Source organism: Bos indicus x Bos taurus, chromosome 8 (assembly GCF_003369695.1).
Source record: "Bos indicus x Bos taurus breed Angus x Brahman F1 hybrid chromosome 8, Bos_hybrid_MaternalHap_v2.0, whole genome shotgun sequence".
In the NCBI taxonomy this organism is placed as follows: domain Eukaryota; kingdom Metazoa; phylum Chordata; class Mammalia; order Artiodactyla; family Bovidae; genus Bos; species Bos indicus x Bos taurus.
The window spans coordinates 29,075,327-29,095,697 of NC_040083.1; the positions used below are offsets into that span (position 1 = coordinate 29,075,327).

The following is a 20,371-nucleotide window of genomic DNA, read 5'->3' on the forward strand; positions in this document are numbered from 1 at the left end:
GTGTGAAGTAATATCTCACTCTGCTCTTGATTTGCGTTTTTCTGATGACTAGCGATGTTGAGCATCTTTTCCTGTGCCTGTTTGCCATCTATGTATCCCTTTGTGAAAATGTCTATTCAAATCTTCTGACCATTTTTAAATTGGATTATTATTATTTGCTGTTGAGTTGTGTGAGTTGTTTATGTGCTTGTATAGTCACTAAGTTGTCTTTTCATTTTGTTTATGGTGTCTTTTACTGTGCAAGTTTCCTTTACTATATATTTGCCTTTACTAGTGGATTTTTCTTTTCCTATAGATTCTTACTTCTTGTTGTAGCCCATTCATTCCTTTTCCACTTAGAGAAGAGCCTTTAACATTTCTTTAAGAATTGGTTTAATGTTGATGCACTCTTTCAGTTTTTGCTTATAAGTTTTTTATCTCTCCTTTCATTCTGAAGGATAATCTTTCTGGATAGAATATCCTTGGTTGTAGGTTTTTCCCCTTTAGCACTTTAAATATATCATGCCATTCCCTTTTGACCTGCAAAGTTTCTGCAGAAAAATCCATTAATAGCCTTGGGGGAGGAGGGTTCCCTTGTATGTGATTCTTTGTTTTTCTCCTGCTGCCTTTAGAATTCTCTCTTTAACTTTTGCCATTTTAATTATGACATGTTTTGGTGTGGTTCTCTTTGGTTTCATCTTGTTTCGGACCCTCTATGCTTCCTTTACCCGGAAATCTGTTTCCTTCTTCAGGTTCAGGAAGTTTTTAGCCATAATTTCATCAAATATCCTTTGACCTCTTTTGTTCTCTCTTCTTCTGCTGCTGCTGCTGCGTCGCTTCAGTCGTGTCCGACTCTGTGCGACCCCATAGATGGCAGCCCACCAGGCTCTCCTGTCCCTGGGATTCTCCAGGCAAGAACACTGGAGTGGGTTGCCATTTCCTTCTCCAATGCATGAAAGTGAAAAGTGAAAGTGAAGTCGCTCAGTCGGGTCTGACTCTAGTGACCCCATGAACTGCAGCCCACCAGGCTCCTCCGTCCATGGGATTTTCCAGGCAACAGTACTGGAGTTGGGTGCCATTGCCTTTTCCGCTTCTCCTTCTAGGACCTCTGTAATGTAAATGTTATTATGCTTGATGTTGTTTCAGAGGTCCCTTAAACTGTTTTCAGTTTTTAAAATTTGTTTCTCTTTTTGTTGCTCTGACTGGATATTTTCCATTATTCTATCTTCCAGAACACTATGTCCTTTGTGTCACTTAGTCTGTTAATTATTTCTAGTGCATTTTTCATTTCAGTTATTGTATACTTCAGTTTTGACTTTTTCAAATTTTCTAGTTCATGTATTCTTTCCTCTCAGTTACCATTCTTATTACTAATCTTTAAATTCTTTATCTAGTAACTCATTTATCTCTGTTTCACTGGATGGTTTTATAGGTTTATTTTTTTATTTCTTTCATTTCAAATAAAATTCTCCATCTTCCCACTTTGGTTAACTTTTTCTGTCTCTATAAAATGAGGTAAGAGTTACCCATCGTGGTCTTAAATGTATGTCCTTGTGTGTGAACATCCCTGCACAGTCTGCGCATGTTCCCCATGGATTTCATGGGAGTGCTGGATCTGATATGAACATAACTCATGTCTTTCCTCAGACTGTAGTGGCCTCTATCAACTTGGTAGGTGTTGTGGCCAGAGACCGAGGAGCTAGAGCAAGAGCCAGGTGTGAGCCAGGGCTTCTCTGCTCAGTTGCCAACACCACCACCCTACTGGGGTAGGGCCATGTCCCAAGGTACTGGAGCAATGGCCGTGAGGGTGGGGCCCAAGCCAGCTCTATCCCCCACAACTGGGCACTCTCCTCAGCTATGGCAGCTCTCCTCAGCTCATTCTAGTGGGGACCTGTGCCTCTGAGCAAGTGGGGCTGGGAAGGGTACTCAGCACGGGCCAGGGCATGCACTGAGACAGTTGTGAGAAGCCAGCCAGTGTCCTGAGGAATTTCAATCTTTTTCTATCTTGTATTGGGAGTAAACAAGAATGTGTGGGTTCTTCATGAGTAGAGTCTAGCTCTCTGACAGCCCCGTTGTCAGTCCTACTGGTTTTCAAACCAGCCGAAGGTCTTCCCACCGTTTGACCCCAGGGCTGGTGCACCCAGTGTATGGGTCAAGCCACTCACTCCCCAGGGATATCTTCATCCTTGTAATGCCCCTCCTGTCCTGTGGCCCCTCCTAGGGTGCAGGCCCCCACGTGATTACTTCTATTCCCTTCCTGCACAAATTCTTTTAGCCTTGGTTGCATAAGGATCTTTCTGTCAGTCTTCAGTCCATTTCCAGTGAGAATTGCTCCATGTGTAGATGTATTATTGATGTGTTCATAAGGTGGGAGGGAGAGGGGAGGTAAATTCTGCATCCTCCTACTCTGCCATGTCAATTTCCTCTTGCTTTACCAATGCAGTGTATATATTTAGATCAGATGTAAATGTGAAATGTAAGTGAAGATTTTTTCCTTTCCACTGTTACCATCAATGGCATTCAAGCAGTGTTGGTAGGTTCATTTAACACAGAAAATATCTCTGTCTGATTTAAGTCCTCAGGTGGCAGCTTATATGGATTATCTTTTGTGTGTGTGTGTGTATGTGTATGTGTGTGCTTGCACATGGATAACACACCATGTGTGTGTTTATATATATGTGAGTTTCAGTAGGGATGAACAATATCAGTTGGGCATCCTTGATTTACAATCTGGTTTTCTGTCCTGCTCTACCTATATTTGGGGGATAAAGAGAGAAAAGAAGGACTTGGTGATCTAAAGTTTGATGCTTTCGAATTGTGGTGTTGGAGAAGACTCTTGAGAGTCCCTTGGACTGCAAGGAGATCATACCAGTCAATCCTAAAGGAAATCAACCCTGACTATTCATTGGAAGGACTGATGCTGAAACTCCAATACTTTGGCCACCTGATGTGAAAAGCCAACTCACTGGAAAAGACCCTAATGGGGGGAAAGATTGAGGGCAGGAGGGGAAGGGGACGACAGAGGATTAGACGGTTGGATGGTGTCACCGACTCAATACTCAATAAATATGAGTTTGAGCAGACTCCAAGAGATAATGAAGGAAACTTGGTGTGCTATAGTTCATGGGGTTGCAAAGAGCTGGACGTGACTTAGCAACTGAATAACAGCAAAGTTTAGTATATAGCATGGAGACTTAATGGTCTGCATGTATATGTGTGATTTGAGAAACCTAGGCTTGTTAAGAGCTCCGGATCTGGTTTTCACTACTTTGGATATCAGATTCTTTTTAGAATAAAATTTTATTTATTATGAACTTAACATAAGATCATTGAAAACTTGGAAAGCACAATGAGTTAATGAATAAGTGAATGAAATAATAGTAGTTGGATAAAATTATTCATTACTCCACCACAAAACATAATCACCATCAATATCTTGCTACATAAATTTCTAGTGTTCTTGCTTGCTCCTCTGCTGCATCCCATGATGCCTTGTTCTGTGCTTTACTTTGCACTTTTGACTTCAAAATCCTTATTACCAGCCATTGTCCTCCCTTCATCCCTCCTTCCCTGCCTTCTTTCCTTCTACTCTCTTCTTCTCCCTCACTTCTCTCGCTTTCCTTCTTCTCTCTCTCTCTTTCAGTATTCCTGTATGTCTTAACTCAGGTTCCCTAGCAAAGAGCCCCTGAGGCAGATTATATGCACTAACCCTGTACTGAAATCTGGGGTAAGGGGAAGGGAAGTTGGGAGTTTGGAGGGTAGCAAATAAAAAGATGGTTTGACTGAGCTGGTTGTAGCTTTACAAGAAAATAAAGCTTATAGCTCAATAGTGCTGATGTCTCCAGGAGGAGATGGAAACATTCTGTGTGGGAAGAGTCAGGGAGGGGGTTGGGAAGGGGTGAAGAACCACATGTCAGCATCTTCCATCTCTTCTTTCATCTCAGACAGTTTGCCTCACTGGGGTTAACTTCCCACATGCCTGGGGTTGTGTCACTTGGCTCTTCTTAGCAGTCACTGTACAAATTCCTTGAGTCCCATGGTGTGAGACCTGGCCATGGTCACAAGGAAGGTCATGCCAAAACTTGGTCTGGTGGGCAGTTGAGGGCAGTGACATCAGAAGATGAAGCAACGATGGCGGCCAAGGCTTTAGTGTGTGGGGATTGTGGGAAATTTGTTGGAGCTGCCAGGCTAGAAAGCGGGCAATTGATCAACACTGGGGAAACGGGAAGCTAGGCAGATTTGAGGGGAAGCATTAACGCATTAACTGTGTCTACCAGTACACAGTCTTTAAATTTCATCCACTCGTTTCTTTTTTTTTTTGTAATTGGAGGAAAACTTTTCAAGGTTGTGGTGGTTTCTGCTGTATAACAATGTGAATCAGCCTTAAGTATATATATATACCCTTCTTCTTAATCCCTCCCATCCCACCCGCCACATCCGACCCCCTAGGTTATGACAGAGCCCCAGGCTGAGCTCCCTGTGTTACACAGCAACTTCCCACTCAGTTCAGTTCAGTTCAGTTCAGTCTCTCAGTCGTGTCCGACTCTTTGCGACCCCATGAATCGCACCACGCCAGGCCTCCCTATCCATCACCAACTCCCAGACTTCACTCAGACTCACGTCCATCGAGTCAGTGATGCCATCCAGCCATCTCATCCTCTGTCATCCCCTTCTCCTCCTGCCCCCAGTCCCTCCCAGCATCAGACTCTTTTCCAATGAGTCAACTCTTTGCATAAGGTGGCCAAAGTCCTGGAGTTTCAGCTTTAGCATCATTCCTTCCAAAGAAATCTCAGGGCTGATCTCCTTTAGAATGGACTGGTTGGATCTCCTTGCAGTCCAAGGGACTCTCAAGAGTCTTCTCCAACACCACAGTTCAAAAGCATCAATTCTTCGGCACTCAGCCTTCTTCACAGTCCAACTCTCACATCCATACATGACCACAGGAAAAACCATAGCCTTGACTAGACGGACCTTTGTTGGCAGAGTAATGTCTCTGCTTTTGAATATGCTATCTAGGTTGGTCATAACTTTCCTTCCAAGGAGTAAGCATCTTTTAATTTCATGGCTGCAGTCACCATCTGCAGTGATTTTGGAGCCCAGAAAAATAAAGTCTGACACTGTTTCCACTGTTTCCCCATCTATTTCCCATGAAATGATGGGACCAGATGCCATGATCTTCGTTTTCTGAATGTTGAGCTTTAAGCCAACTTTTTCACTCTCCACTTTCACTTTCATCAAAAGGCTTTTGAGTTCCTCTTAACTTTCTGCCATAAGGGTGGTGTCATCTGCATATCTAAGGTTATTGATATTTCTCCCAGCAATCTTGATTCCAGCCTGTGCTTCTTCCATCCCAGCATTTCTCATGATGTACTCTGCATATAAGTTACATAATCAGGGTGACAATATCCAGCCTTGACGTACTCCTTTTCCTATTTGGAACCAGAGTGTTGTTCCATGTCCAGTTCTAACTGTTGCTTCCTGACCTGCATATAGGTTTCTCAAGAGTCAGGTCAGTTGGTCTGGTATTCCCATCTCTTTCAGAATTTTCCACAGTTTATTGTGATCCACACAGTCAAAGGCTTTGGCATAGTCAATAAAGCAGAAATAGATGTTTTTCTGGAACTCTCTTACTTTTTCGATGATCCAGCGGATGTTGGCAATTTGATCTCTGGTTCCTTTTCTAAAACCAGCTTGAACATCTGGAAGTTCTTGGTTCACGTATTGCTGAAGCCTGGCTTGGAGAATTTTGAGTATTACTTTACTAGCGTGTAACATGAGTGCAATGGTGTGGTAGTTTGAGCATTCTTTGGCATTGTCTTTCTTTGGGATTGGAATGAAAACTGACCTTTTCCAGTCCTGTGGCCACTGCTGAGTTTTCCAAATTTGCTGGCATGTTGAGTGCAGCACTTTCACAGCATCATCTTTCAGAATTTGAAATAGCTCAACTGGAATTCCATCACCTCCTCTAGCTTTGTTTGTAGTGATGCTTTCTAAGGCCCACTTGACTTCACATTCCAGGATGTCTGGCTCTAGGTGATTGGTCACACCATCGTGATTATCTTAATATGTGTGTTAGTATATGATATTTGTTTTTCTCTTTCTGACTTACTTCACTCTGTATAACAGGCTCTAGGTTCACCTTCCTCAGTTCAACTGACTCTAATTCGTTCCTTTTTACGGCTGAGTAATATTCCATTGACTATATGCACCACAACTTCTTTATCCATTTACTGGTTGATGAGCATTTTGGTTGCTTCCATGTCCTAGCTATTGTAAATTGTGCTGCAGTAAACTTTAAGGAAAATGGATATAGCCACTATGGAGAATAGTATGGAGATTCCTTAAAAAACTAGAAATAAAACTACCATATGACCCAGCAATCCCACTACTGGGCTTACACCATGAGAAATCCATAATTCATAAAGACACTTATTTCTTTGAAAGGCTTTGCCCCCTTTCAAGATTCTCTTCAGTCTGTTGACCCTCCAGCTCTACTGGGTAATGGGATTGGGTGATGGTACTACAGCTCCCTGTCTCTAACCACAGTGTTAGTCTGGATTCTGTCTTCTTGGCTCTGAGCAGCACTTCCCTTTCTCCCCAGATTCCCTTCAGCATGCTGGGTCCAAGGAGAAGCTTTTATTGTTAAATTCCTTTAGTTACAAAAGTCCCTTCCTTATTAGTGTTTAGACTAAAACGCAACCTTCATTACAAAGTGTTAGACTTTTCCTGTCTAACACCATTAAACACTCCCCTAGCACAGTAGCTCTGTATTTGTACATTTAATGAATATTTAACCACTTTAATACTCTATCCTGTGGGCTACTTATGCTCTTAGAATTCATGTGTGAAAGCGCTTCTAACTCTTGCCCACTTAAAATATGTGAACACAGCCTTTGAAAAATTCTTGGTGTACATTTTTGAACTAGAGACCGCTGTGAACGTAACATCTGTTATTTCTTTCTAGTATTTATTTTTGGCACCATTGTGCTTCTAAAGGATAGATCATAAGGAACCAGTCATCAGGTTAGAGTTAATATTACTAATAGGAAAAATGTTATTTAAAAGCTAAATTACAGTTTTCTTGAGAAGCTTTTGAAGATACAATTTTTACCTAGTTTTGTGAGTGGTAATTTATTACTCTTGTCTTAAAGTAGTCATCTTGGCATGCTGTAGAACTTTCCAGGACATTTTTGTCTGTTTGTTTGTTTTCTCTTGTAGGTCTGAATCTCCTGGAGGGACAGTCTAGGGCCATCACATGGGAACAGTTTCAGATTGTGGACAATGATGACATTCATGCTGTCCAGGTAGTCACTGTGGATGGCCTGCAGCATGGACGGCTTACTGTGAGAGGTGAAGGAACAAACTTTGTAACTTAGAATCAAACCCAACAATTATTTTCTCCAAAAGCAAATCATATTTAACAGGATATATATGGTATTTCTTGGGCTCCATTTCTCAATGAATTATCATATTCCCTAGGTCCAGAGATTTTGAAACCATTGACTTTTGTAGTAGATGCTCAAATCAATGGGTAACCATTTACGAATGATATTTTATGTTTGAGCCATTATTTAAATCTCAGATTTGCTTTTTGAACCCTTCTAAATATACTCCTTAACTGATGATTTTAGCCCAGTTTAAATGCCAACACCCGCTGGATCATGGAAAAAGCAAGAGAGTTCCAGAAAAACATCTATTTCTGCTTTATTGACTATGCCAAAGCCTTTGACTGTGTGGATCACAATAAACTGTGGAAAATTCTTCAAGAGATGGGAATACCAGACCACGTGACCTGCCTCTTGAGAAATCTGTATGCAGGTCAGGAAGCAACAGCTCAAACTGGACATGGAACAACAGACTGGTTCCAAATAGGAAAAGGAGTACGTCAAGGCTGGATATTGTCACCCTGCTTATGTAACTTATATGCAGAGTACATCATGAGAAATGCTGGACTGGAAGAAACACAAGCTGGAATCAAGATTGCTGGGAGAAATATCAATAACCTCAGATATGCAGATGACACCACCCTTATGGAAGAAAGTGAAGAGGAACTCAAAAGCCTCTTGATGAAAGTGAAAGTGGAGAGTGAAAAAGTTGGCTTAAAGCTCAACATTCAGAAAACGAAGATCATGGCATCTGGTCCCATCACTTCATGGGAAATGGATGGGGAAACAGTGGAAACAGTGTCAGACTTTATTTTTCTGGGCTCCAAAATCACTGCAGATGGTGACTGCAGCCATGAAATTAAAAGATGCTTACTCCTTGGAAGGAAAGTTATGACCAACCTAGATAGCATATTCAAAAGCAGAGACATTACTCTGCCAACAAAGGTCCGTCTAGTCAAGGCTATGGTTTTTCCTGTGGTCATGTATGGATGTGAGAGTTGGACTGTGAAGAAGGCTGAGTGCTGAAGAATTGATGCTTTTGAACTGTGGTGTTGGAGAAAACTCTTGAGAGTCCCTTGGACTGCAAGGAGATCCAACCAGTCCATTCTGAAGGAGATCAGCCCTGGGATTTCTTTGGAAGGAATGATGCTAAAGCTGAAACTCCAGTACTTTGGCCACCTTATGCAAAGAGTTGACTCATTGGAAAAGAGTCTGATGCTGGGAGGGATTGGGGGCGGGAGGAGAAGGGGATGACAGAGGATGAGATGGCTGGATGGCATCACTGACTCGATGGACCTGAGTCTGAGTGAACTCCCGGATTTGGTGATAGACAGGGAGGTCTGGCGTGCTGCAGTTCATGGGGTCGCAAAGAGTCGGACACTACTGAGCAACTGAACTGAACTGAACTGAAAGACAAAATATGTCCTTTTCAATTCTCTGGTTCAGAGAAATGCAGTGAAAAACAGAAAAACATGTTGTTAATACTTTAGTAGTAATTATGCTCTTATGTTATTAGTAGCAGCTACCTTAGTTTAAAAGAAATGGTTTTATAATTATAAGGGTGGTAGTTAACAAAGTAATGGCCCTAATAAAAATATCCATAGTTAATAGTAATATAGTCTATTCCTTGTAATGAGCTCAGAGGAATTAATTGTTATCATCTTAGTTTACCTATTTGTAAAGCAGAAAGAGAACTCTTGTTTACCACTATATGTGATTAGGAATTCTGAAAAAAATGAAATAGAAATAAAAATGATAAATTCTTTTGCCTAATCCTAGGACAATGGGATCTTAGCTCAAGCTGGATGTATAAATTAGGATGGGTATTCAGTTGCATGTAAGAAAACTCCAACTATAGCAACTTTAACCTCAAGAGTTGCTTTCTTCTTGTGACAAGTTACATAGAGGTGGATATTCTGTATTTATGATGCCAGCAGCTCTTTTCTGCCCTGTCAGTGGTCACAGAATGGTACCTACACATCTAGGTTTCTAATGAGCATTAGGAGAAGGAGCAAAGAAAAAGAAGAATAAAAAAAAGCTATGCCACCCAAGCTTGCTCTGTTTAACAACTTTTCCCAGGAGCCTGAAGAAATGAAGTCTAGTTATATCTCTTACCTAGTTACATACTATCCCCTAGGTGCAACAGAGTCTGGGAACCTGAGTATTTTTAAATGGTTATGTCGCCATTCCAAATGAGACTAGGATTCTGGTACTGAGAAGGAGGAGAAAGTGGCTGATGGGCAAGTAACCTGTAGTGTTCACTATACTCATGTTTAATCTACAAAACCATCTGGAGTGGGAAAAGCTATGGGCCATCTGCAGAAAGAATTGAAATATTAGTAGTTTGTGCAGAGTGAAGCAATGTTTATCAATATTATAGAAATGAAGCGGAGAGTCATACCCCATAATGATATTCTGGCTCAGAGGAGGCAGAAAATAGTACAAAGATTTGTTAAGCATTTACTTTGTGCCCAATTGTGCAAAGCATTCTACATACTTTATCGCACATCCACTTTATGAAGCAAGGTACTATTATTCTTACTTTGCAAATTAGAACTTGAGACTAAGAGAAATTGACTTGTCTAAGGTCTAGAAAGTGGCTGAGCTGGCATGTGAACTCAAGCCATTTGCCACCACAACTCAAGCTCTTGGTCATTAAGCCAGTGATTCACAAACATCAGCACACATTAGACTCCTGGAGGGCTTGATAAAACATGAATTGCTGAGTTCCAGTAGCAGAATTTCTGATTCAGTAGGTCTGGGGTAGGGCCTGAGAACTTGCATTTATAATGACATCCCAAATGGTGCTGATGTTGCTAGTTTGAAGCCACTACTCTAAGAAGTGCTGTCGGCTGATAACAATGAATTGAAGAACAATTAATACTTATTGTAGATACACAATGTTTGAGCTCTCTCATTCTTAAGGGGGAATGTTAGGTAGGTATTATTATCTCTGTTTTATATATGGGTCTCAAATAAATTAAATACCTTGCCTAAGCCCACCCTGCTAATAAGTGTTACAACTAGCTAGTATTCAAAACTGGGTCTTTGGAGCCCCAGAGCCCACTAAGCAATCTATGGTTTTTTCCAGGTGAGGAAAGTATTGGCTGCCCTACTTTCCATTTCACACCCGCTCCTGTAGTGCTGCTTTTACTAAACTGCTGCCTCCATATATTTCTCATTCTGCCTCATCTCTGTTCTTTCCATCAGGGGGGAAGGGGTTTCTCTTCACCGTGGCTGACCTTCAGGCTGGAGTCGTTCGATATCATCATGATGACAGTGACTCCACCAAAGACTTTGTGGTCTTCAGGATATTTGACAGCCAGCACAGCATCCAACATAAGTTTCCCATCAACATCTTGCCCAAAGATGACAGTCCGCCATTTCTCATAACAAATGTTGTGATTGAACTGGAGGAGGGGCAGACCATACTAATCCAGGGTTCCATGCTGAGAGCTTCAGACATGGACTCCAGTGATGACTACATCTTCTTTAATATCACGAAACCCCCACAAGCTGGAGAGATCATGAAGAAACCAGCACCAGGACTGATAGGTGAGTGTTGGGCAGTTAAAATCATTTGTGTCAGAATTTGTGCTAAGAGAGACATCAAGTTTATGGGGTAAGATTCTATTATTATTATTATTCCCATTTCACAGATGGGAAGACTGAGACTTAGGTTAAGTTGATCTATCCATCTGGAATCTAGAAAGTTCCAGAACTGGGCCTCAAGGTAACCGTTACACTATGAAATATTAAGTCTGAAATGCAAGGTGATAGGACAAATAAGGTTGAAGAGATATTTTGACCTATTCTAGATTATTCATAAAAACTTTCATGAATAACTTTTATTTACATTTTGTTAGAATAATTTCACAACTACTTTTTGAAGTAGATAGGTAAGGAGCTTGACAAAATAGGCGTCAAGCAGTTTTACCTAAGACTATTTGTCTTTTAAGCTTATTTGATTTTATTTTTAATAGATTATTTAAAGATTGGTATAGCTGATGTACAATATTATATAAGTTTTAAGTGTACAGCATAGTGATCTACAATTTTTGAATGTTATACTCCATTTATTGTTATTATAAGATATGGTTCTATTCCCTGTGTTGTATAATGTATTTTGAAGCTGATTTATTTTATGCATAGTAGTTGACATAGCAGTTAGTCCCTCTTAATCCCATACCCTATATTGCCCCTCTCCCTTCACTCTCTGCACAGGTAGTCACTCATTTGTTCTCTATATCTGTGGGTCTCTTTCTTTTTTTGTTACATTCACTAGTTTGTTTTACTTTTTAGATTCCACATGTAAGTGATATCATATAGTATTTGTCTTTCTCTGGTTGACATTTCATTTGTCATGTCTTTCTCTGGTTGACATTTCATTTATCATAATACCTTTCACGTTCATCTATGTTGTTTTAAGTGGCATAATTTCATTCTTTTTAACAGCTGAGTCGTATTCCACTATGTGTGTTTGTGTGTGTGAATGGCGCATCTTCTTTGTCCATTCATTTATTAATGTCCACTTGGGTTGCTTCCATATCGAGGCAATTGTAAATAGTGCTGCAGTATACATTGGAGTGCACATATCTTTTCAAATTAGTGTTTTCATTTTTTTCAAGTATATATCTAGGAGTGGAGTTGCTGGGATATATGGTAAATTCTATGTCTAGTTTTTTAAGAAACTTTCATACTGCTTACCACAGTAGCTATATCAATTTATATCCTACCAATGGTGTACAAGATTTCCTTTTCTCCACATTCTTGCCAGCATTTCTTATTTGTGTTAGCCATTTCTTAGTTGTGATGGCCATTCTGACAGGTGTGAAATGATATCTCATTTGCATTTCTTTGATGATTAGTGGTATTGAGCATCTTTTCATATGCTTGTTGGCAATCTGTAAGTCTTTTGTGGGAAAATGTCTATTCCAGTCTTCTGCCATTTTTAATTGGGTTTTTGTTACTTTGCAGTTGAGTTATATGAGCTGTTTGTGTATTTTGGATTTTAATCCCTTATTTGTCATATTATTTGCAAATATTTTCTCCCATTCAGGAGATTGTTGGTTTTTTGTTTTTGTTTTTTTTTTGCAATTCAATTTTATTTTATTTTTAAACTTTACATAATTGTATTAGTTTTGCCAAATATCAAAATGAATCCACCACAGGTATACATGTGTTCCCCATCCTGAACCCTCCTCCCTCCTCCCTCCCCATACCATCCCTCTGGGTCGTCCCAGTGCACTAGCCCCAAGCATCCAGTATCGTGCATCGAACCTGGACTGGCATCTCGTTTCATACATGATATTTTACATGTTTCAATGCCATTCTCCCAAATCTTGTTTTTTTGTTGTGGTGATAGTTTCTTTCACTGTACTTTTAAGTTGAACTAGGTCCCATTTGTTTATTTTTGCTTTAGGAGACAGATCCAAAAAAAAAAAACCTCAGTATAGTTTATGTCAAAGAGTGTTCTGCCTTATTTTTCTTCCAGGGGTTTTATGGTTTCAGGTCTTACATTTAGATCTATAGTCCATTTTGAGCTTATTTTTGTCTATGGTATTAGTTCAAAGCACAGATGTGTCCAATTCTTTGTGACCCCATGAACTGTAGCCTGCCAGACTCCTCTGTCCATGGGATTTTCCAGGCAAGAATTCTCTGGGAGATCTTCCTGACCCAGGGATCAAACCTGGTTCTCCTGCACTGCAGGAAGACTCTTTACCATCTGAGCCACCAGGAAAGCCATACGGTGTTAGAGAATGGCCTAATTTCATTGTTTTACATGTAACTGTCCAGTTTTCCCAGCACCACTTATTGAAGAGACTGTCTTTTCTCTACTGTATAGTGTTGCCTCCTTTGTTGTAGATTAATTGCGTATAAGTGCGTGGGTTTATCTCTGGGCTCTCTATTTTGTTCCATTGATCTGTGTGTCTGCTGTGTGCCAGTGTCATACTGTTTTGATTACTGTAGCTTTGTAGTACAGTCTGAAGTCATTGTGTGTCTCCTCCAGCTCTGTTCTTCTTTCTCAAGATTGCTTTGACAATCTGGGGTTTGGTGTTTCCATACAAATTATACAATTATTTGTTCTAGTTATGTGAAAAATGCCCTTGATATATTGATAGGGATTACATTGAATCTGTAGATTGCCTTGAGTAATATGGTCACTTTAACAATTTTAATTCTTCCAGTACATGAACAAGGTATATCTTTTCCTCTGTTTGTGTTGTCTTCAGTTTCTTTCATCGGTGTCTTAATTTCAGATACATTTTAATAACTCTGTACTCTTCTCTCCTCACTGCTTTCGATGTCATGGTGGTGGTGGGTTTAGTTGCTAAGTTGTGTCCAGCCCTTGCAACCCCATGGACTCCTCTGTCCATAGGATTTCCAAGGCAAGAATAATGGAGTGGGTTTCCATTTCCTTCTCCAGAGGAGACCCAGGGATTGGACCTGTGTCTCTTGTGTTGGCAAGCAGATTCTTTACTGCTAAGCCACCAGGGGAGCCCTTTTGATGTCATATATTACATCTAATTGTTTTATGAATCCCTTAACTGCTTATTGTGGATATAGATGATTTTACCACTTTTGGTTTTTAATCTTCCTCATATCTTTGTGTGTGAATGACTTATTAACTTTGTTCTCCATCAAATCTGAACAAGAGTCTTGCTGGGTAGAATATTCTTGGTTGTAGGTTTTTCTTTTTCATCACTTTAAATATATTGTGCTACTCTCTTTTTGCCTGCAGAATTTTTGTTGAAATTCACCTGATAGCTTTATGTGGGGTTCCTTTATAAATTATTTGTTGCTTTTCCCTTGCTGCTTTTAATATTGTCTTTATATTTAATTTTGCCATTATAATTATAATGTGTCTTGGTGTGTTCCTCTTTGAGTGAATCCTGTATAGGACTCCCTGTACTCCCTAAACTTAGACAGCTGTTTTCTTTACCAGGTTAGGGAAGTTTTTGACTTATGTCTTCAAATATGTTGATAGGTTCTCTCTCTCTTCTCCTTCTGCAACTCCTATAATGTGAATATTAGGGTGGTTGATGTTGTCCCAGAGGTCTCTCAAACCGTCCTCATTTCTTTTCATTCTTCTTTCTTTTGTCTATTTAGCAGCAGTGATTTCTACTACTCTGTCTTCCAGCATGCTGATCAGTTCCTCTGTATCATTTAGTCTACTCTTGATTCCTTCTAGGATATTTTTCACTTCAGTTATTGTATTCTTCATCTCTGTCTGGATGTCCTTCATATTTTTTAACTTTTCATTAAAAAAAAATTTCTCACTTTGTGCATCCATTTTTCTCTTGGGTTCTTTGATCATCTTTATAATCACTACCTTGAACTCTTTCTCAGGTAGATTGCCTATCTCTACTTTGGTTAGTTATTCTTATGGGGTTTTATCTTATTTGTTTGAAACACGTTCCTTTGTTGCATCCTTTTACCTAGATTGCTGTCTTTATTTTTATGTGTCTGGTAGGTTAGTTATGCTTTCTGACTTTGGAGAAGCAGCCCTTTGTAGGAGACATCATATGTGTCCTAGCAACACATCCCCATCTCATCACCCGAGTGATATGCTCTAGGGGATGTGTGTGTCTTCCTACTGTGCTGGGCTGACTATGTAGACAGTCTTATATGCTTGGTTTATCCCCTGTCCAGTTGGTTGCCAGGCCCTGCGTTGTGTGGAGGTTGCTGGCTACTGGTTGGTGGGACCGGGTCACAAGGTGGCATGAGTGCTGGCTTATTGTTGGGTTGGGTCAAGATCCAGGAGACTCTGGGGCTGTTACCACCCAATGGTGGGTAGAACCAGGTCCTAGGGCTAGTGTGGCCCACTGGCAGGCAGAGTCCAATACTCGAGTCTAGTTACAGGACCTAGGGGTCCTAGAGCTGGTTTTGCATCCCTGGTGCATGGGACTACTTCCTGATGCTATTGAATGCAGGGTCTGGGGAATCCTGAAGCTTGTGTTGGTTTGCTAGTGGACAGGACCATGGTCCAGTTGGTCAGGATGTGTTTGCAGGCTGCATATCTGTGGTTTTATGCAGTTATTACCTGTCCACTGGTGGATACAGCTAGTTCAGAGGCTAGAGTAGGCTCCCTGGAGAGTGGGTCTGGGGTCCAGGCTATTCTGGAGTTGGTGTCTACCCAGAGATGGCTGGTGCTGGGTCCTGCACTCTCTGGTGGGAAGAGCTGTGTCCAGAGGCAACTGTTGGCTCAGGAGGTCTTAAGACAGCCTGAGTGAGGTTGTGTCCCTACCCAGTTAGTTGCTTGGCCTGAGGCATCCCAGCACTGGAGCCCCCAGGCCTGTGGGCCGGATTGGGGCTTGGTTTTAGCCCTAATAAGCTAGAGGGAGGATTCTACAATGGTGCTTGCTAGAGCCAGTGTCTGTGTGGTAGAACAGGTTCCCAAAAATGACTGCTGCCAGTATCTGTGTCCCCACAGTGGTTACCTCCTGTCTCTCCAGAAGGTTCTCCTTGACAAGCAAGTGGTTCTGACCCAGTTCAGTCCACTTCAGTTCAGTCCAGTCCAGTTCAGTCCAGTCCAGCATAGTCAAGTTCAGTCCAGTTCAGTTCAATCCAGTTCAGTTCAGTTCAATCTCTCAGTCGTGTCCAACTCTTTGTGACCCCATGGACTGTAGCACGCCAGGGTTCCCTATCTATCACCAACTCCCAGAGCTTGCTCAAACTTGTTCATCAAGCCAGTGATGCCATCCACCCATCTCATCCTCTGCCATCCTCTTCTCCTTCTGCCTTTATTCTTTCCCAGGATCAGGGTCTTTTCCAGTGAGTTTGCTCTTTGCATCACATGGCCAAAGTATTGGAGTTTCAGCTTCAACATCAGTCCTTCCAGTGAATATGCAGGACTGATTTCCTTTAGGATGGAGTGGTTTGATCTCCTTGCAGTCCAAGGGACTCTCAAGAGTCTTCTCTAGCACCACAGTTCAAAAGCATCAGTTCTTTGGCACTCAGCTTTCTTCATGGTCCAACTCTCAACATCCATACATGACTACTGGAAAAACCATAGCTTTGACTAGATGGACCTTTGTCAGCAAAGTCATGTCTCTGCTTTTTAATATGCTGTCTAGATTTTTCATAGCTTTTCTTCCAAGGAGCAAGTGTCTTAATTTCTGGCCTAGACTTCTGTCAAATTACTGCTTCTTCCCTGTGTCCTGAGGCATGTGAGATTCTTGGTGTGCCTTTTAAGAGTTACATCTGTATTTCCTCCATGTCCCAGATGGTGCAATGGTAAAGAATCTGCCTGCCAATGCAGGAGATGTAGGAGACCCACAGATCATGGGTCAGGAAGATCCCCTGGAAGAGGAAACGGCAACCCACTCCAGTAGTTTTGCCTGGAGAATCCCATGGACAGAGGAGCCTGGCAGGCTACAGTCCAGGGGTTTACAAAGAGTCAGTCATGACTGAGCACGCAGGCACACACTCTTTTCTCCCAGCTGTCTGGGACTATCAAAAATAACCCTATAGGTCCTCAAAGTCAAATGCCCTGGAGACTCATCTTCCCAAGTGCAAGATCCCTGGGCTTAGACTTAGAGCTCTTAGTCCTTTGAGAGAAACTCTGCACTTGTAATTATTCTCCTGTGTGTGTATTGTCCACCCTGGGGTATGAAACTTGACCATATTGTGATTTTACTCCTTCTACCAACCTTATTGTGGTTTCTTCTTTATAACTTTAATTGTAGAAGATCTCCTCTGTTTATGTTCTGGACTTTTTTACTGACGGGTGTTCTGAAGATAGTTGTAATTTTGGTATGCCCATGAGAGGAAGTGAGCTCAGGGTCTTTCTCTCCTCTGCCATCTTGGCTGACTTTAAGACTGTTTCTTGAAAATATTTTTCTGATGCTAATTTTTCTATATACTAAGGCAGAAGTAGTAACTTTAATTTTTATGCTTTATTACTTATAAGCTTTGATTTTTGTTGTTCAGTCACTAAGTTGTGTCTGACTCTTTGAGACTGACCCCATGACCTGCAGCACATCAGGCTTCCCTTCTTTCACTATCTCCCAGAATTCATTCAAACTAAAGTCCATTGAGTCAGTGATGCCATCTAATCGTCTAAGCTGTCACCTCCTTCTCCTCCTGCTTTGATAAGAGCATTTAATAATGATTCCTCAAACAAACTACTATACACAAAATTGATAAGCAAAAAGGATTTACTGTATAGCACAGGGAACTATATTCAGTATCTTCTAATAATCTATAACAGAAAAGAATCTGGAAAAAAATGAATTACTTTGCTATATACCTGAAGCTAACACAATATTGTAAATCAGCTATACTTAAAAAAATATTCCTTGGGTACATGCAACATACTAGGCAGAAAAAACTTGTAGATAAATCCAAAATTATTTTACCCCAACACCTGGCAGATGGTTACAAAATTATGTGGTATTTTGTGGACTCCATAGGCTATCCAGTCCCTGGCTTCATTCAGAGGGATCTATTCAATGGTATTATTTACTATCGTCACTTTGGTGGAGAAATCTTTGAAGATTCATTTGAATTTGTCCTGTGGGACAGCCACGAACCTCCAAATCTCTCAGTGCCACAGGTAAGAGTCCATCTCTGGACACTTTCTCAAAATCTTGTCCACAGATATCAGTTCTGGAAGATGTTATTAGGAACTCTGTGAAAACAGATTCCAAAGTTTGAGGAGCAATGGAAGAAGCAAAATTAAGTCAATTTCCTTGCAACATAACTGCTTTTTAATATTTACTTTCCCCCAAACTTACGTGAACAGCTTATGTTCACATTGTTCAAACTTGTGAGAAAGTGAAAGTCACTCAGTCATGTCCTACTCTTTGCAACCCCATGGACTATACAGTCCATGGAATTCTTCAGGCCAGAATACTGGAGTGGGTAGCTGTTCTCTTCTCCATGGGATCTTCCCAACCCAGGCATCAAACCCATGTCTACCTCATTACAGGTGGATTCTTTACCAGCTGAGCCACAAGGGAAGCCCAAAAATACTGAAGTGGATTATGTAAATTTCCATGTATGCTGTGTTTCCAAAGTTAGTTAACTATGGGACCCTTTTATGAAGAGTATCTTTAAAAAAAATTTTTTTTTAATATAAATTTATTTATTTCAACTGGAGGCTAATTACTTTATAATATTGTATTGGTTTTGCCATACATTGACATGAATCTGCCACGGGTGTACACATGTTCCCCATCCTGAACCCCCCTCCCATATGAAGAGTATCTTATGAGATTTGCTTGCTTCATAACACTCAAAAAAAAAAAAAGAAAGAAAAACCACTGCTTTATTTTATGTGTAGTGGTTAAAATATAGGCTTTGTAGTTAGACTGTCTTTTTCTCCTGTTCTTGGCATTAACTGACCTGTGCCTCAGTTTCCTTATCTGTAAAACAGATAAAACAACTTACTTATGATGTAATACATATGAGTATGCAAACCTTCTGGCACCTAGTAAGTACTCAGTGAATATATTTGCTTTTATTTATTGTTGCTTTTGAAGTACTAAGAGTTTTATTAACACTCAAGGATTTTATTTAAATATACAGAATATAAAAATAGGCTTAAGGAGCCATCATCCTACAGAAATTACAGAAAAAGAAGGGTCTGGACAGCTATAAAGGGGTAGATTTCTTGTGAGGAGAGGGCAGTTGGTGGTAGGGATGGACAAATGTCTTCTGAAAATAACTGACACACACTGTATACAGTTCTTTTTGCAGGCCTTTTATACCTCTTATTTTAGAAGTTAGCATATGTAGGGGTCTAAGCAAATTTTGAACCCGATCCCTATTGGTTATATAATATCATCTCATAGTGTCACCGTCATTGACATTAGCCAATACGTAGATGATTGCGTTATTTATCTGTCTGCCAGGATAAAGGTAACAAAAGGGGATGATCAGGAGGAATGATATGGATGGCTCAGAAACTGAAGAAGGTAGATGCTTCTTGCTAAAAGAAGTAATGGAAAAATGAATGAGGAAATTCTCAATTCATCTGCTTATTGACTAAAAAAAAATTCCTTTTCATAGAACAGACTCCTCTTTTCATCAATGTATATAACTGTGCCACTTATTGATTCCTTTTTTCTTGAAATCTTACTTGATCTGATAGTCCAAAATGAAAACTATTGGTAGGATTTATTTCTGCATCTTCTGTTATATCCATTCCACTGTGCTATGTTTCTGACTAGCACACCATATCACTTTTAGCAAACTATAGGCCTTTTTGAAAATAGGAAATTCAGGACTACTTTTTACTTTTTGGCTATTGTATATTTTACAGATCATATTTTTCATACTCACAAATATAGATGTCAGTTTTCTCTAGTAAAGACCACAGTCATGAAAATTGTACTGAAATAAAATTATTTGTAAATCTTGACAAATGAGTCAGATTAAATTCTATAGATCCAGTCATGTTTATTCCCCATTATGGTTGTGCTTCTAAGAAAATCATATCATATTTTTCTCTGCTTTTATTTATCTTCTTAATGTATGTTGAGTGGGGAGGGAGAAAAGAAAGAAGGGAAGGGTTGGAAAAAGAGAGAAAGAAAAATAAGGCATGAGGAGGGAGGGAGGGAGAAAGAGAGAAATGGGGAGAAAAAGAATTTTGCTGTTTTCATGTACCACCAACTTTCTGACTCCTAAATATCCTCCAGCTTAGACTTGTGTACCTACATCTCTACCTGACATCTCTACATTTATTTTAAACTCAACATGTTCACAAGACCTTTAGCCTATTTCACTAAAGCTGTGCAAAGCCACTGTAACTGGAATTTCTGTGGTCACCCCTACCCTCTTTCTGTTGAGTTATCTGTATAACTAATCAGTCAGCTAGTATTACTAAATTTACTTGAGAAATTTCTCTCATCTATCTCTACTTGTATGGTTTTGAGAGTTGGTCTGTGAAGAAAGCTGAGCACCGAAGAATTGATGCTTTTGAACTGTGGTGTTGGAGAAGACTCTTGAGAGTCCCTTGGACTGCAAGGAGATCCAACCAGTCCATTCTGAAGGCGATCAGT

General features: G+C 40.3%; 1 protein-coding gene across 5 annotated transcripts in view; it reads left to right on the forward strand.

The window, feature by feature from the left end:
- FREM1 (FRAS1 related extracellular matrix 1) overlaps positions 1-20,371 on the forward strand; it is a 179,586-nt gene that overhangs the window by 51,517 nt on the left and 107,698 nt on the right. For all 5 annotated transcript variants that reach the window (XM_027549211.1, XM_027549207.1, XM_027549209.1 and 2 more), the window contains 3 exons: positions 7,198-7,329; positions 10,575-10,919; positions 17,780-17,922. In XM_027549211.1, coding sequence (XP_027405012.1) covers positions 7,198-7,329; positions 10,575-10,919; positions 17,780-17,922 — 620 coding nt within the window. The remainder of the gene's footprint in view (positions 1-7,197; positions 7,330-10,574; positions 10,920-17,779; positions 17,923-20,371) is intronic.